At 38.7% G+C, this 18832-nt stretch overlaps 1 protein-coding gene across 3 annotated transcripts in view; it reads right to left on the reverse strand.

Annotated features, from left to right (window-relative positions):
• The window catches only part of LOC107141310 (broad substrate specificity ATP-binding cassette transporter ABCG2-like), a 113198-nt gene that overhangs the window by 23477 nt on the left and 70889 nt on the right, over positions 1 to 18832 (reverse strand). For all 3 annotated transcript variants that reach the window (XM_048813596.1, XM_015484543.2, XM_015484542.2), the window contains exons 2-6: positions 15832 to 16053; positions 9046 to 9105; positions 8296 to 8410; positions 7578 to 7730; positions 4750 to 4907 (exon numbers count right to left, since the gene is read on the reverse strand). In XM_048813596.1, the coding sequence (XP_048669553.1) occupies positions 4750 to 4907; positions 7578 to 7730; positions 8296 to 8410; positions 9046 to 9105; positions 15832 to 16034 (689 nt within the window). In that variant the 5' untranslated portion in view covers positions 16035 to 16053. The remainder of the gene's footprint in view (positions 1 to 4749; positions 4908 to 7577; positions 7731 to 8295; positions 8411 to 9045; positions 9106 to 15831; positions 16054 to 18832) is intronic.

The raw sequence follows: 18832 nt of genomic DNA on the forward strand, positions 1-18832 counted from the left end.
AAAAAAAAAAAAAAAAAAAAAAAAAAAAAAAAAAAAAAAAAGACCCTGCATTCAATCCTCGGGACAAAAAAAGAGCAAAACACAAAGTATTTTTTTGGTTTTTGCTTTTGTTTTTTGGTACCAGGGATTGAAACCAGGGCAGGCTTAATCACTGAGCAATATCCCCAGCCCTTTTAACTTTTTATTTAGAGACAGGCTCTCACTAAATTGCTTAGGGCCTTGCCAAATTGCTGAGGCTGGCTTTGAACTTGTGATCTTCCTGCCTCAGCCTCTCCAGCTGCTGGGATTATAGGTGTGTGCCACTGTGCCTGACCCAAAGTTTTAAAGTATGTTGCATCAACAGTCTGGAAGCCACTAGAATGTTTATTGACGAAGCAGGTTCCTGGACAGTCTTCCCAGACACTGAATTAGAATTTCTGCGAGGGGGCGGGAGGGGAAATGGTACTGGCAATCCATATTATTAAAAAGCACCCCCGGTATCTCTAAGTACACCCAAGTTTGAGAACTCATTATAGACTAAATATTAAAACAATGATTGTACACCCAGTTCTCATTGATCACTTAAGTCTTCTGGCTCTTTAAGAATTGGTTTTTACTATTCTGCCTGATGACACAGCTAACTTACTAAGCACTTGCCATGTCTTTGATAAATGCTTTAGTAATAATCTCGTTTCAATTTCATAATGGTATTATTATAAGGCAGTGCCCATATGATCATTTCCTTCTTTCTATAAATCAGGTATAAAGGTCAAGCAACTGGCCCAGGGGTCACAATTACTAAAAGGCAAGGCTGAGATTTGATCTCTGCTCTCATTCCATGGCAAAACAGAAACTACCTTTCCAGGGAGTTATTTCATACAGACAGAGGAAACAAAGGCCAAAACCACTGTTTAAAACTGTCATTTAAAAAGGCTATGAGAAGAATCATTTCAAATTAAGCATTTGGTAAGCGTCAATGCTATGCTAGCGTGGGTCCAATATGCTAGCATATACAAGGGTGTTCTGCCTCAAAGAGAATCAGGACAGAGGATCAGTGATCTCTACAGGATGTGGAATGGAAATAGCTAAGGGTTCCTTGTACGCAAAACAGGAGACCTATAATCCAGTCTGAAAATAATGTAGGTAAAATATCAAAAGGCTCAACAGGAATGAGTGAAGAAGAAGATAGAAGAACAAGATGAATGAACACAGTATGAAATAAAAAGATCTATGCAGGGAACTATAAGAAGCTCAATGTTACAAAGCAAGGAGTGTGCCTGCTAGGTGAAGAAGCTCACTAAAAAGACTACAGCAAAACAGGCCCATGATGAACCCTTCACTCAGAATCTGGGATTTTAGCGGGGAGACCACAGGGAACTGGTAATGAACTCAAAGCAAGAAGTGGAATTGCATGGAAGCTCTGACTCTCAAGTGTGGTGGCACAGTATCAGTACGTCCCCTTAATCTCCTGTGGAGAATCTCGGGCTCTACCTGGCACCTAAAGAAACAAAATCTGCATTCTAACCAGCTGCAGGTGATAAGCACGCAGAGCAGTGCTTGGGAAGGACTGATTAGAGCTCCCTGCATGGGACAGGGTGCCTGTGTGCTAAGCAGAGCAAATCACAAAACTAGGATATTCTGTACCAATTCATCAGTCTCTAATGAATACCCTTTACACAGTCTATAGACAAATAAAAATATCATAGATGTTTCTTCACATGGGCAACTGAAATCTCAGACTTAAGACATCTAAAATCTTATTATTTTCATTTCTTCTCTCTTAGCATAGAGACTTACTCAAGAGAGCGTGAGCAACATAAGTAGCAAGTTAGTGATAGGGAAAGTAATGAAGGTGGTGTCTGGAAGCTTAAAAACAAAGGCAAAGAGGTGTCCAGGGGTAGTGGACAAAGGGAGTGGTAAGATCTATTGGGAGACTGGTTCCATTAAACAATTAAATTACTTGTTTGAGTAAGTAAATGAATATTTGAGAAAATGGCAATCTCTCCCTGTCACTCACAAACATGGAAATGACAAAAACAAAGTAACATGGAGGTTTTAGAATTAAAATATTATCATGAACTCATGTATACATGTATTTAACAGAATATGTATTTAATATACATACATCTGTAACTATTGCTTTTCTGTATCTTTACATTGTCTTTCTATAAAAAGACATATATATATATTTATATTCAATATATTTCCAATTGAAATGTAGAAACATATGTCTACATTTACACACACACACACACACACACACACACACGTACGTTTCCTAGGTTTGCCTACTAAAGGTCTAGAAGCATGCCACTCCAATAGCAGTGAGCACACTGAGCAACCAGATCATGGGTTCTAACTAACTACCCCAAAAGGAACCAGGATACGTCCACAAATGGCTGAAAGGAGAAAAGTACAACATGATACAACATGAACATAGAACATCATAGTGATCATAAAGAAAAAAGAAATGCTGAAAGAACGATTAGGGAGAAGTTGAAAGAACACAAAAGTCACACTGAGTTGGCTTCCACTGGCCAAAATCAGGATCAATTTGATCATTAAAACAGTGAAGAATAACAGATTCCAACCTATCATATCACACAGAAAATGAATAGGGAAGGAAGAAAACCTCTTCCTTAGATACAATGTCAACAATTACCTGTTAGAGCAGAGCAGAGTTATTGGTGTCTGCTAAAATTTGTGGGAGAGATGTTATGAGGGACACAGTCTTGGCATAATAGCTAATTATCTTCCCCAATAAAATACCAATATATTACAATGGGAAAAATAATAATTTCCCAGAAGACAGCAACATGATCAGGGAATCAAACTGCATACCACCTGTGATGGGTCAGTCCTGGGTATGTGGCTGACAGCTCAGCATCAGTTCATGCCCAAGTCAGCTCATGGAACACTGGGACAGAACCAGCCAAGGGTCACGCCATGAAATGGACTATCAAAGACATGAGAGAAAGGGATAGACTGAGGAACTCTTGCATATTAGGAAAACAAAACAAGGAACAGGTAGAAAAGGTGTATGTCTGTAAACTTCTAAAGCAGAAAGAAAACAGACATGCTGCAGGGAGAGGTGGTGACATCTGACTGGAGTGAAAGGACTTGATAGTTGTGAAGCCATCATTGCTGACTTCCTAACTGGGAGGCTGATATGGTGGAGTGTCCTTGTCTCTTGGATTTTACACTGGGGAGTGTTAAGAGGAGACAGAGCATGATGTCAGAAAACAATTATGTAGAGGGAGCAGAGATGGAGGGAGGGCAGCAAATGCAAGAAAATGTAGCAGCTGGGGAGTCTAGGTGGGGGGTAGGGATTTTCTTTGCACTATTCTTGGAGCCTTCCTGTCAGTTTGAAATTATTTTCTATTCATTTTGAAGAATATGTCCAGCTAGGTGCAGATGCTCCCCTGAAACTCCAGCAACTTGAGAGGCGGAGGCAGGAGGATTGCATGTTCCAGGCCAGTCTCAGCCATTCAGTGAGGCACTAAGCAACTTAGTGAGACCCTATCTCAAAATAAAAAAATAAAAAGGGCTGAGGATATAGCTCAGGGGTAAAGTGCCCTTGGGTTCAATTGCCATTACCAAGGGGAAAAAGAAAAGAATATGTCCCAAATTTAACTTTTAACACTGCTCCTGTAAATGTTTTTCCAGTCTCCTTTCTAGATAAAAGGCAATGCCATCTTTTTAACTTCTTTCTTCCATTTGTTCCAGCCCCAAATCTCAGGAGTCATTCCTCACATGCTAGGTCTACTTCCTGAACACTTTATCCCATTATCCTCGTTCTCTTGGTTCAAAACACATGGAGAACCCACGCTCTTCTCACCGCCTCACCATGAACATCCTAATCCAGGCCCCGTCCTGCCTCAGCAGTTCCTTGCTGCTGCCCTTCACTCACCCAATGCCCAACTATACAGCCCTCCCCACACCATCACTCTGTTCTGACACCCACAAAATGCTCCCAAATCCCCAAGTGACAAAAGAAGCCATATTTCTTAGAGTGGCCTCTGAGCTCTGTGTAACCTGCCACCAGGTTCCAACTCACATTATATTCTAACTGTTATAGGCTGAACTATGGCTTCCCAAAAACCTGTAACCTCAGAATGTGGCCAGTGAGTCTTCAAAGAGGTCAGTAAGATTAAATGAGGTCATTGAGGTTCCTCATCTGACTGTGTCCAGTTAAGAAGAGATTAGGACACAGACACAGAGGGAGAAGATGGTCATCTAGAAGCCAATAAGAGAGGCCTCAAAAGAAACAACTCTGTGGATACCTTGATCTCAACTTCTAGCCTCCAGAGCTGGAAGAAAAGTAATTTCTGTTGTTGAGCCTCCAGTCTGTGGTCTTGTTAATAACTATACAGCAGGCAACTTCCTCTCCAATTAGTCATTGGGTTCTGTCCCTCTGGTCTCTCTGATGTTCACACACATAAGGCATGCTGTGACTTGGGGCCACTGACCACTCCTTCCAACCAGAACTCTTCTGCAGATACAGCAGGTCTCACTACATCTCTCTCGTTCACCACGGGTCATGTGCTTGTGGTCTTTCCTGTTGCTACTTAAAAGAGCTTCACGCACCCACCACAGCCATCATTCCTTAAGCTCTTATTTCATCTTTCTTAATAACACTACTTTGTTCATTGACAATTTCCTTCTAACAGAGAAGGAAAAAATTCTGAATCCCCTTCACCAAGAATACCTGCTACACAGAAGTGATTAAATATTAAATAAATGAAAGAACAGTGTTCCCATAGCATTTACCTTTTTAGGAGCAAAAGGACAGCATTTGCTGTGCTCGAATCTAAACCAGTTGTGGGCTCATCCAAAAACAAGATGGAAGGATCAGTAATCAGCTCCATTGCTATACTGGTCCTTTTTCTTTCTCCTCCAGAGACACCACGGATAAATTGAGTTCCAACCTAAAACACAGATTATCGCCATTATTAATAAGAATAACCATGGTCACTCCCATTTGGTGAACTAATTTGTGCCAGCCCTACTAGAGACACTTTATCCCATTATCCTCATTAATCTGGACAGCAAAGTATATGGACACCTGGGAGATGGAATAGGTTTCTGAGTAAACTAAGGCTCAGGGAAGAGCTGCTAGGTGCAATATGAAGCCCATTCTCTGAATAGTTCTAAATGTTCCTCACCAAGTCAGATGTTTAGTTTTAAGCCAATAAGTTAGAACACTAAAAATATGACTCTGACGTAGTAATATCACAGTTTAAAACAGGAGATAAAGATAGGAGAGGAAAAGGGAAGGCATCTCAAGTATTTTATTGTCTTCTAACAACACCCACACACACTGCCTCCACCTAAAGTCTCCAAAAACAGAGAAGGCTTGGAAACAGGAAAGTTCACTTTTTACCATAGCACATGAGCATTTTTTCAAATTCCATAACACTCTCCAAATGGATACTGTCTATACCTTAAAACACCAGAGAATTCCTGATTCATCATGTAGACAAATCCAGAAGGCATATTCCACAGGGCAACTAGCTCCATCTTTTCAACAAGAAAATGTTTAGGAAGGGGAGTGTAAAGGTTTGGGAGACAGCAAGTAGAAAACAATTCTGAAATTAAGAGTCTCCAAAGAGATAATAATCAAGTGCTATCATGGCCCTGGACTGAGTCCTATTAACTGAACTAAAAAAGACATTTTGACAATTTGAGGAACGTGAATGAATATGGGCTTAACATAGCTGATGATATGAAGATACTGTTCATTCTGTTAGTTGATAATGGTATTGTGGTAAGGTCAGGAAATGTCCTTTTTGAATTATTTTTTTGTTTGGTTTGTTGTTTTGGTTTTCATCGGGAAAGAACCCAGAGTCTCACACGTTATAAGAACACATAACACCACTGAGCTACACCTCCAACCTCATATTCTTACAGATGCATAAATAGTATTCAGGGGCAAAATATTATATAACTTTCTTTAAAATACCTCAGTAAGAAATAGCTGTAGATGCACCAATTAAAAAATGAAAAGAGAAATTGTTGTAGAAATGATGGGGTAAAATATTAAGAGAACATTAGATTGGATAGAGAGAAAGGATGGGAGAGGAGGGGAGGAGTAGGGAGGGCAGGAAGGGCAGCAGAATAGAATAGACAATATGATTGATGTATGTACATTCCATGTATGTATTATATGTTAAAATGCATTCTACTGTCATGTATGACTAAAAAAATAAATAAAAATTAAAAAAAAATATTAAGAGAGAAATCTAGGTGAAAAATATTAGGAATTAAACTATAATATTAATCATCTTACAACATGTCATTATAGTAATCAGATTATTTTCTCTATATTTCTGTTACGTATAAAATTCCATAAAAAGTCAAAAATTTTGATCAACAGGATTACAGGAATTCTAAGAAGTCAACAGCTGGTTTTATATATGGTTTGGAAATCTAAACAAGCAAGTTCAGGCAGTGAGTGCTTAAAGATTAAGAACAGGCCTGGGGTGCAGCTCAAGCGTAGAGCACTTGCCTAGCATAAGAGTCCTGACATGCACTGAGAAAAATAAAATGGTAACAGAGTAAAAGAAAGTGCCTAACTGAAATGACAAAAAATCAAATAAATAGAGATAAAGCAAAGAAAACATCACTCGGGGTGGGGGGGAGTGGTAAATGATGGCATCACAGGATTATTCTTCCAAACAAAATATACTTTACATAAAGATTGCAAGAAAGTATAGGAAGCAGTGGGGGTGGGGAGGAGGGTGTCTTCCCAATGTCCAAGAAGATGACAAGGATTCAGTATAGCTGTACATTCTAAACGGCTCCTAATCCCCCAAAATGCCAAATATCTGCTCAATAAAGCTTCCTTACTGACTAGTCAATTGTAAAGTTCACTTGTTCCTTTCATTTTCTCTTCTTGATCCTGCACAACCCACCAAAGGGGGGAGTTATTCTGTCCATTCTTTGTTACTTCTGACCACAACTGTACCTCTCAAACCTAAAAGAGTCTGGCATGTAAGAGTGTGGAAATAAATATTGGCAACAGAAAGGGAAGAAGAGAGAAAGGGAAGGAGGGGATGAGAGAAAAAACTGCCAAAGAAATGCTATAGAAAAATAACTTGGTCACTACACAAATGATAATTCCTAATGTGACTGAATATAGTTATGAAAACCAAATTATACCAAAGTGGAACAGCAATAACCCTTGGATTCTCATCATTTATCAATTCCAAAAATATACCTCAAAAAAGCAATGGAACAAAGTCCCCTGGAGGAAGAGAGGGAGAAGAACAGCTAAAAGAGGGAAGAGAAAAACAGGAAGAAAAAAGTTAGTGCAAAGGCATCAAATGAGCCATGGCTTGACAATGAGGGTGGAGGTCCATGGAGAAGGCCGTGCGAGGGGCACTCTCCACACAGGCCACATTCCATCCCGGGATCCAATCATCATTAAGATCATTTCTCCACTTAATTTCCCCGTGTATTGTCACCCATTCTCAGCATTACAGAAAGCAGCCACTGTTGACCACACACACCTTAGAAAACTTCTGATTAAGGTCACATTGTCCACACAGGGAGGTCCTCTTTCCTACCTATGACTCTATCAGGTTTTTTCACATTACCTTGGAATCTGCCACTTTACTCAGACCTAACTCTTCAATGACCTTGTTGATCCTCTCATTTTTTTCATGATTTGTCGTAGTTGTTGGAAGCCGAAGAGCCGCTGAGAACTGCAAGTTTTCTCTCACTGTCAGGGTGCCCATCACAACATCATCCTGAAGGGAAAAACAGGATTTCAATGAAACTTTTCTACGACATTGAGTCTAAAACCATCACTCTAGTGTATTTAACTTAATCCATGAAAACAATATAACCAAGGTAAGTTCTAGCTAACGATAAACATTCAACTCTACAAACTTCAGTGACTCCACATACAGACAGCCTCAGCTCCCACAGGAAACATTTTTGTGCTTCCTCTGTACACCCAGATGAAGCAGGGTGATCATGATGACTATAACCAGACACTTCCTGACTGCTTTGTAAGAGGATGTGACAAACTTGTCTTTTATGAGAAGGAAAAATGTGCAAGAAGAGCAAAAAGGACAACAGTAGACTCTTTAAGAAATGGTAAAACTGGTAGACTTCATGGCACTGCACTACAGGGATCCTATTCCAGGTACTCTCTGCCTTTCCATTTAAACCCACCCCGAATCTTAAGGAAGGCTGGTTCCATGTCAATTGGTTCCATGTTATATAATCAGCTGGAAGCACACTACACTATAAGGCATTTGCCCATACAGAAACAGAGGAACCACAACAGGTGAAATCACTAATACTTACTTGTACCACATAACCTGAATTACATTTGAAATTGGCAGGTTGAGGAGCTCCATTTATCAAAACATCTCCAGATAATCCATGTGGATCTTTCCTTGCAGCTAAAACATCTAGCAATCTGTAAAAGGACATATATGTAGTAATTTTTTTCCCCTCAAAAACAGGTCTTCTCTCTCTGCTACTTTGAATCCAAATTCGACTCAAGTTAAAAAGTTAACTAGTCAAATGATCTATGATTTAACCCAAATAATTCATTTATATGTATTTAAAGCACACACACCTGTATATATGTGTTTATATTTATTCAAATTCTCACCTTCCTTTTCATTATGTAATAAGAAAGCTCAAAAATATAACAGGAAAACAACATTGGCTTATCTAGCATTAACCTCCCAAATGACCTCTGGCTGACTGACCTTGGTGGTCCCAACCCAGAAAATATGCTTCTTTTCCTGAGATTCATGTCTTCAATTACACCTTCTGCTCCATCTCCCCTTCTTATTCCTTCCCATTAGGTCATAATATAGCCCACTGCTGTATGTCAATCACTTTATCATGCCATATTAATAAACCTGAGCTAATAAGACTTCCTTGGGATAAAACCATAAGCTAGCCTAACTATATGTTATCTACAGAACCTAAGAACCAGACTGGGCATATACAGCAAATGCTTAATACCCACATAAAAGTGATTTTTTAAAGCACACTAAAATTTCACAGAATATGTCTACTTAAACTTTCTGTTATACTTACGAAGATTTGCCTCCACCCGTGGGTCCCAGAATGGCATTAAGACCAGGTTTCATGATCCCACTGTAAACACAGAAACATACTGAATTACTGTTCCACTTTAAACAAAGTTCTACTAGTTTGTGGTCTACATGGAATATACTCAATGAAGTATGATGAAACTGCAGACTGAAAACAAGAACTAATTCAAAGAGAAAAAAAATGAATTATTGGTTAATAGAAGCCTAGTATGTAGAGGATGTCAATCACTAGTCAGGATCAATAATAAAGATGGCTCAGGTGCCTAAACATTCCTTTGATCCACTCATCCCTTTTGGAAAATGATATATCTAATGTTCAAGGATCCTTGAAATTAGCCTGGAAATATAGCTCAGTGGAAGAGCCAGTGCTTAGCATGCAGGAGCCCTGGGTTCCATCCCCAGAAAGAACAACAAAAATTTATTGAAATAAGAAACAGAGTTTCATGAATCCTCCCCCTTAACACACTGTAAAACATGACAGCTTCTGAGAAATGTCTGATAATTAGTATCTTCAAACAGCCTCACTTGCAACCCAGTCAAGTTAAGTAATAACAGATTGGTAGAATATCAGTAGTAGTGCTTGCGCTACTAAAATCTAATCAGATCAAAAAACATCTAAAGTAGAAATCCAAAGCCTAGAAGGAAGCACTCCAGAGGATAAGAAAGTATCACCAGTGCTTAAGACAAGAAAAACATCACCAGTTAGAAAAAGCAAAATGTGCTTAGTAAAATTAGATAATTCCCTTCCTTGTTAAGTGTCCAAGAGTGGACAGGAAAATGATCAGTTTACAATTGGGAGACATCACTCCAGTAGGGGATGTCCTTTAAGGATGAGCAGGGCCAGAACAGACACCAATTTTCAAACAAAATAGGATGTGTGAGAGTAGTGAATATACACACAGAGCAGAAAGGCGGAAAAAAATCATAGCAGAGCTACTGCAGGTATATGGGCATGAATAAATAGAGGCCACACTTGGTCCATTCAGAACCTTAGTATCCTCACCCAGTCTATCTTTAGGATTTGTAAATAGGTCCAGATATATTCCACAGATTATCAAGTCCAAGAGCAAGATCAAAGCTGACAACAATTCATTCTCAGATTAATAATTCCCAAGAGGTCAATCCTACAATTACACAACTGTCATCAGTAATGAACTTCCCAATACAACTTCATCATGGCTCTTATATCCAAGAGGACCTCAGCATTCACAGCCTGTGACACCTGATCAATTTCATAACTGTACCATAGCCACTGGGAACTGAGGTGAAATGTATCTTTCACTTTGCTCATTAACTGAGGAACCTCTCACTCAAACATCAGACGAAGACAGTGAGAAGCTGGTAAACCTGGAGTAAACCATAACAGAAAAATCTCTTATTCTTCTGATGGCCTTTCCCCCATTCTGTGCAAAAACACACTCAGGATAGGGTTAACTTTCAAGGTGCATTTATCTTTAGTACTGGTGCATCTTCTTTATTAATAGCTACCAAGTATCTACTTATGAAATGACCAGAAACAAGCTTGTGATTCACTCAGGTTTTACTGCCAGAAAAGCCTTCCACATTTTTAAAATACCTACTCAAGGGAGGGAAAAGGGGGGATCATGTTCCAAAAATGAATTCCATGCATGTATGAGTTTTTCAGGATGAACCCAACTGCTATGTATAACTATAAAATTCTACTAAAAATAAAATACCTATTCAAGTAAAGCAGATATTTTATATAAAGTAAACCAAGCCATCCTGAATGATTCTACCACAAACTTAATGTGCATGTATTAAGACAAAGAATTTTACAGTTTCCTGTTTTTGGCTTATTTTGACAGAAAACAACAAAAATGTATGATCACAAATACAAGAGTTCCAATCTGGAGCAGTAGCCTATTCTACCCCCATCTACTTAGCACAATTATTAAATGTCTATACTCTTCCAGATCTAAGAATGTAGTCCAGTGATTAAGAGTACTTGCCTAGCAAGTAGGAGCCCCAGGGTTCAATTCCCTGCATGGGAGAGAGCCCAGAACAAAACAAGCAGATAAACAAGTGAAAAAACAAAAACCCTAGCCCTCCTGGAGTTTACATTCCAGTCCAGGGATCAGCACAGTGTAGCTGGTTGTTCTCTGTTTTCAAAAACAATATAATTGGAACAGAGCCATGTTATTTTAGTTGTGCAGCGTATAGCAATTTTTGTGCTACAAACGGCCCATAAAAATTGAAGAATTTATGATCTGGTCCTTTACAGGAAGAGTCTGCTGACTCCTGTTCTAGTCTATGGTCCACAATTCCTTGGTCTCCCCACCCTCCCCTCCACCCTTCTATCATCTCTCACAAGCCATTGCCCCCTCATTTATTGCTTTACAGCATTTGTGTGCAAAGTGCTGTGTTATTACACGGTAAAACCTTGTCAACAAGAACTGTATCGTAATGTTGCCACCTACATCTCCTTCTCTCCCCCATTACATAAGACACACTGAAAAAAAAGTACACAAAACTTACCTTAAGGACTTTTGTCACATTTGTTACTTATAGTGGACAATGGTCAACCCTTTGGTCTTGTTTTGTTTTTAGACAAGAAAGGTTATTTCCATTCTTAAGAGCATGGCCTACCTCCCTACACACAGGTGCACACAAACAACATATTCACTTTTGAAACTCCACGTGCCCAGTTCTACAATTTAGGATCAGGGGTTCACAGGTATCTTTTAATCTTTCCATTACAACAGAAAGATGTAGTGTTAGTGCTCTAGTTTTCTGAATTCCCCATTAGACCAAAAGGTTTCTGAGAATAGACATATCTGTATCACCAGTCATTTTGCACAACTAGGCATATGTTTTTGTTTTGTTTTTTTAACAAAATTGTAGATATATGTATATGCACATGTGTATCTGTACATGCACACATATATTCCCTAGGTCAGTCTGTCAAGAAGGCCTGGAAGCAATGACATCCCAAAAGCAATTAGCATTCCAATCACCCAGATACTTGTTTGTAAATACCATCCTCTACAAAAATAAACTTTAGGTGACTCTAGATCAGTCAGGGCAGGTATAAAATGAGTATAGAATTTCTTGCTGTGCCAAGGAAATATCAAAATATGAAGAGATAAGTCGAAATAATGAGAGATGAAGAGAGGAACCCACCTTGTCAGATCTCTCATTGACTAATCAGGAGTATTAGTAGCATCAACATAAAGAATAATAATCATGCATTACAACTGAATACTATTGAAGGAAGTATAAAACCATAAGTCTCTACAGTAATTGAAAGAAGAGAAAATGAATGAAGTTTTTTCTTATTAGTAGAAATTTAAACAATAAGATGACGTAATTAGAAAACCACCCTTTGGCAACTGTCATAGTGGTAGCTCTCTGGATCAGTCATCTACATGGGCTACTGTGAGTGAGTTAAGTTTAAAGGGGAACAGCTTTCCAAAATAATGTCAAAACATCTCCCCTCAAAATACTAATCAAGTAAAAGAGGAAAAAAGGAACATTATGGTGAATTTGGCAGACAGCAATCTGACCAGGTGATCAATTTTAACAATACCTGGAATGAGATGGGACTAGAAAACACCAGGCTGGACAAGACTGAATGGACACAATGTGGTGGTCAGTCATCTACATGAGGACCACAGGTGTGTGACGAGGGGCACTCAACACCTCCTGCCTTCTTTTTGAGACTACACTTCCCCTTGGATGCTGCCAGACAAAAACTGAGTGATCACACAGGAGAGGGGCCTTCTTTCTGGAAAGTAATGCTGAAGGAGCTAGGGATAGAGGGGCATCCTATGGACAGTCTCCTCTCAAATGGTTCCCAAAAACCAGTTATGACAACTGACACAAAAAGACCACAGTAACAGGAGCAAATGCAGTGAAATACTGAAAGGAAATCTGGGTGAAAAGGTTATGTTCATATGGGTTTAAATTTGAAATTACTTCAAAGTAAATTATTAATAGGGAAAACTCTCTAAGAGGGTCATGAATTTCCCTCGTGATTATAGGATATCTGCACATCTACTGGAACAGATGATTTTTTAAAATAGATCTTCAGCACTGGTGAGGGAATGCTCAAGTATGGATATGGAGACAAAGTAAGCATAAGAGAGTTTTCATAAGGTAGGAAAATTTTTTGAATTCTCATTTCTCAAATTTTGTTCTATCTTCTTCTGACAAAAGAAAAGGAAGAATAAAAATTTTAAAGTCAATACTGTCATTAACTTTTTGGAATATAGTTAATAATGTAAATGGTGATGATGCTATCAAACACAAATCAAAACTAAGAAAATGAGAGTAGGAGCTGGGGATATAGCTCAGTTGCTAAAGTACTTGCCTCACATACACAAGGCTGTGGGTTCAATCCCCAGCACCCCACACGAAAAGAAAATAAAAAAAAAGAAAGGAAGAAAATGAGAGTAACTCTTCACATACCCTAGAAACTATCATTTGAAGCCAGCAGACAGGGGAAAGACTGAAAATACTGCAGCCAGAAAAGGATAACCTTTCTCATGGATCCCTAAAGCAGAAATGTGAGTAGGCAAGAATACCAATCCTTACTATCCTTTTAACTGTTAATATTGAAAAAACTGCAAGATTTGACTGCAATTTTATAAGCCTAGGAAAACACAAGAGGATGACCTCCTCCTTTGCTGAAATGCACAACATGGAGTCATAAGATGTTGTGAAGCTTTGAGTGCATGAGATATTTGGGGTATCAAGTCACTAATTTACTAGCTTGAAAAGATAAGCAAGATGAGCTGTAAGTGTGGCTCAGTGTGGAGAACCTGCCTGGCACATGCAAAACCCTGGGTTCAATCTCCAACCACCCCCACTCCCCACCACACACACACACACACAATCTATATCTTTATTCAGTGGTGAGCACCATGCTTAGCAGGGTAGAGGCCCAGGGTTCCATCCCTAGCACCAAAAAAAAAAAAAAAAAAAAGCAAGGTAAATATATCTTCACACCCTGTGCTTTTTACATCTGTTCAAACTACACATATTCAAATCTCTTTACCTTCTAGCACTTTCAGCACAAAATCTAAAAGAAGCAACATTTTCTTGATTGTCTTTCACAAAAGGCTTGTGAGCTTTCCATAAGTGAATTCTATCTAACTATGTAGCAAAAGATCAAAGCCTTCCATCCACCATTCCTCTCCTTATGCTCTGGTCAGAATTTCTTAACCAACACAAGAAAGAGACAAAGACAGCAGGCGTTGCTGCATGGAGAGAGTTCTCACCCTGCACAACGCCCCTGGCCTCAATCCAGTCAACCCTCAAACAGTTACCATTTCTCTCCTTCTCACACCCCCAATTTTTCTACCCTAGCTTGCCATTTTCTTGCCCTCTGAAGGAGCTGGTGTTTATTAAAAGAAAAGACCACAGTCACATAAAAACATCAGGATAAAAGGACAAACCTCTGGGGCCGGGGTTGTAGCTCAGTGGTAGAGTGCTTGCCTAGCAAGTGTGAGGCCCTAGTTTGGATCCTCAGCACCACATAAAGATAAATAAATAAAATAAAGGTATTATATCCATCTGCAACTAAAAACAAAATAAAATGGCAAATCTCTGATTCCCATATAGGTCTGCAGCCACTTGGAGGTCAAAGCACTCTTTATAACCCCACCCAGCTTTGGAGAGTCAGGGGAAATTGCTTGCTTCCTCTATCAGTAATTATTGCCCCTATTAAACTAACTAAACACAGAGATTATGCTGACTAAGCAAACTCAAATTCCTATCACCATAGCTGGGAAGCATAATTTTCTAGAAATCAGAAAGACATTGACACCCCTAATGGCCAGCATCTGTGAACTCATAGAGGTACCTGGTAGTGAGTAGATTCCATAGAAACACTCATTTCCCCCCTACTCTTCAACACCAGACTCTGAATTCTGAATTCATTGCTGAATGAAAACCCTAATTGCTGGGCCCTTTTAAAATAGAAATAACTTCATTGATTTTAATCCTAAATTATTACCACTTTGCACTTCAACTTCATAACTTCAATTAAAATTACAGTTGTTTTATATTTAAATATTTTCTATCTGACATTTTTGTGGCAAGTTTTGGGCAAGTCATTGTAGACTATTTACAACTATAAACAGGCCATTCATTTAAAAGAGGTCTATTTGCAAAGCAAAGTATTTTCATGATACTCTCACTTCAACCTCCTTGCTACTAGAATAAAAAGTACATAAAATGCACAAGTACCTAACAAAGTACTACTCAGAAAGTACTACTTCACTGCTTGGACTAAAGTGCCAAAGTTATAATTATATCCCCACAATCAAGAAGTAGTAAACCATACATCTAGGCCTCTTTCCATCAAAACTCAAGACTTCATAAGAAAAGCTAAATGACACATTAATGGTTTAGTTTCTCAAACAAAACTCCATGCCCGTGGTACAACCATTTTTATAGTTTGTCAATTCCTTTCGAAGTTAAACATATCTGTAACAAGTGATCCAATCATTTCAGCCCTAGTTTAACCAAAAGAAAACATGTGTCAATATGCTTAAACAAAGACTTATACACAAAGGCTCACAGCAGCTTACTGGTAATAGGCAAGACCTGTGAAGTTCATTACAGGTCCATAAAATGGTCTTTTAAAAAGCTTAAGCACTGGGGCTGGGATTGTGGCTCAGCAGTAGAGCACTCTAGCACGGGCGGGACCCAGGTTCGATCCTCAGCACCACATAAAAATAAAGGCCTTGTGTTATGTCCATCTACACCTAAAAAATAAATAAATAAATAAAGCTCAAGCACATACTTGATATTCGATAGTATTTCTTTCTCAACTGTTTTCCGACCAAGGAGAAAGCTACTCTTCACTTTTACTCGATAGTAGATGTTATGAAAACTCAACACAGCTCCCTCAGTAAATGTCTTCAGGTCACTGGAGGTCATCCCAGGCAGGCCATTGGTGTTTCTTTGTGACATTGGGATACAAATCTGATCATCATTGGAAGTCATCTGGAGAGTTTCTGCCTTTCTGTGGAGAGAAAAGCAATGTTAAGTTGACAGTTCTGATAAATGAGATTGTAAACCCTAGATAACAATACGCTTAAACCAAGTCTGTTTTAAACTGTGTTGCAGTGAGTAGATTCCTTTAATGAACAGCCCACATCACTGTGATAAGAACAACCTTAGAATTTATAATGGGAGGGAGACACAAGTTTGAAAACCTACACTCCAATTAGATGTCAATTAAATTCCTCATAAGTAAATAGTATGGAAATTACTTGAAACTCATAAGGTAGGAAAACACAGATAAGATTTGGGTGGCTTGAAAAGCACATTATGATTTCAGTTCAGGGACAGCTTGCATGATCTCTAGCATACATCCTCTAGGGTTTTTTGTTTTTTTTTTTTTTGGTTTTGTTTTTGGAGTTTGTAACATTATTACCAAAAAGGGCTTAGCTAAGCAGTCTTGTACAGGAAATTTTTCTCTGAATTTATAGTCCTATACTTCACATCTCTGATTTTTATGCACCTTCATTCAGTAAAGAATGTAAACTCCAACACTGTTTGCAATGATATCATCATTTCTTTAATGGGCAAACATTTAAATTCTAGGAAGATTTAAGTGTGAAAATGATTTAAAAAAACCAAACCAATGGTTAAGCATCTAAAGCAAAACTGAATACTATGTGTGAGTGAAGTATAAAATGTTTCATTAAACAAGTGACAAAAGTTCCCTTAAAAAGATTTAATTAGAGTAAACCCTTAAGGTGAACTGAACTTGTGAAAGAGGTTCGAAATGCTCACTTCAATAATCCTACTTTTCTTTTTGAAAAGCCAAAATCATCCATGAAGAACTCTCTCTTTGCCTAAGGTAGAGTAGCTGCTCTAAACTAATCATCCTCCTTAGAACAACCAGAAACATAGACAAAAGATGACAAGCAGCTGTGTGCAGGGTTCTGGTGAGAGCAACCAAAAGCAGCCAGGACATGAGGGATCCAAAAGGATCAAGGAGGGGACAGCACTGGTGCAAGTCCAGCACCCCACCAACTGTCCACACAAGGGGCAGCACTGAGGACAACCAGGCAGAAAGAAGCTGCTAGAGGCATCTTCCAGAAGCCTCTAATGTATCAGATCAAATTGCTCAGCAGTCTCTTGCAAGAAAGATCTAATTAAAATTAATTCATTAAAAAAAAAAAAGAAACTAAGCAATAAATATTGAAATTAAAATTTAAGTAAAGAAGAAAAAGAAAGAAACAAAATTTGGACTTGCAGGCCAGCAAAGACCAGGACCACTGAAAACCCCAAGCTTTCAAGATCCCAGAAGCATTAGGACCTAGGAATATGGAAAAACAAGAGAGACCAGACCCTGCTCTATCAAAGTGATCTGCTCAGACTTTGCTAGAAGTTAAATCCATTCTCAAAGAAGCTATCATCATCCACATTTTCAATCCAAAATTATCAGGCATGCCAGAAAATAGGATCCAAAGTTCCAAAAACAGAAAAAATAGAGGTTGACCCACAGATAATGTATTTAAGAAAATAAATGAAAAAAAACTGTCACCAAAGAACCACAATCTGCTTTTAAAAAATTTAAAAATCGTTGGGCGTAGTGGCGCACGCCTGTAACCCCAGCAGCTTGGGAAGCTGAGGCAAGAAGACTGAGAGTTCAAAGCCAGCCTCTGCAAAAAGCGAGGTGCTAAGCAATTCAGTGAGACCCTGTCTCTAAATAAAATACAAAATAAGGTTGGGTTGTGGTTCAATGGTCAAATGCCCCTTAGTTCAATCCCCAGTACCCACACTCCCCAGCAAAAAAATAATAATCATCATCAAAACTAGGAAGTCAAGCAGGTCATGGTGGCACACACCTACTACCCCAGCGATACCAGAGGCTGAGGCAGGATGATCATGAGTTTAAGGCCAGCCTGGGCAATACAGGAAGACTGTGTTTTATAAGAAAAAGAAGGGGCTTGGGGCGTAGCTCAGTGGTAGGATACATGCTTGAAGCCCTGATTTGATCCTCAGAACTGGGGGGAAAAAATTAAGAATTTAACAGATGAGGGGCTAAGGTTGTAGCTCAGTGGTAAAGTGCTTGCCTAGCACATGTAAAGCACTGGGTTCAATCCACAGCAGACACAAAAATAAATAAATAAAATAAGGGTACTGTGTCCATCTATAACTTGAAAAAAAAAGAATTTAATAGATGAGTGAAAATTAATGAATCAAAAGGCTAGTATCAAGAAAATGTCTAGGAAGAAAATTATTAATGATGAAAATTATCACCATGGTGTAGGGGAGAAGCTCCTGATTGAAAAAGGTTCAGCATACATGTAATTAGAGACTGGGAGAGGGAGAAAATGGAGTAGAATCAATGTTCCCAGATATATTGGCCAAGTATTTTAAAAATTAAAAAAGGCATTAAGCCACTGATTGAAAAAGCTCTAGGGAACAGCTGCTTAGTTTCTATGAGAGTTCTAACAATCTTCCTCAGAAAGATGCGGGGCCTTCATAACACAGGTCCAAAAAAAAAAATGAGTAGACATGTCTAACCACAGCCCAACATCCAGCTCACATGTGTAATACCATGAAAAAAAATGTAAACATACTGCATTTCTTACATTAATATGATACAAGTTATTACACTAGGATGAAATTAAAAAAAATATATATAGTAAGGTAAAGAAAATACACCACCTCAGCTCCATAGAGTACCCAATCTCTAGTTAATTCCGCATACAAGGTTTAGGTGACTCCAGGAAAAAAAAAGTAACTGATTTCAAGTATATTTCTCTGTGGTCAGCACTAGTCCC

The sequence above is a fragment of the Marmota marmota genome, unplaced genomic scaffold (assembly GCF_001458135.2).
Source record: "Marmota marmota marmota unplaced genomic scaffold, marMar, whole genome shotgun sequence".
NCBI classification, from domain to species: domain Eukaryota; kingdom Metazoa; phylum Chordata; class Mammalia; order Rodentia; family Sciuridae; genus Marmota; species Marmota marmota.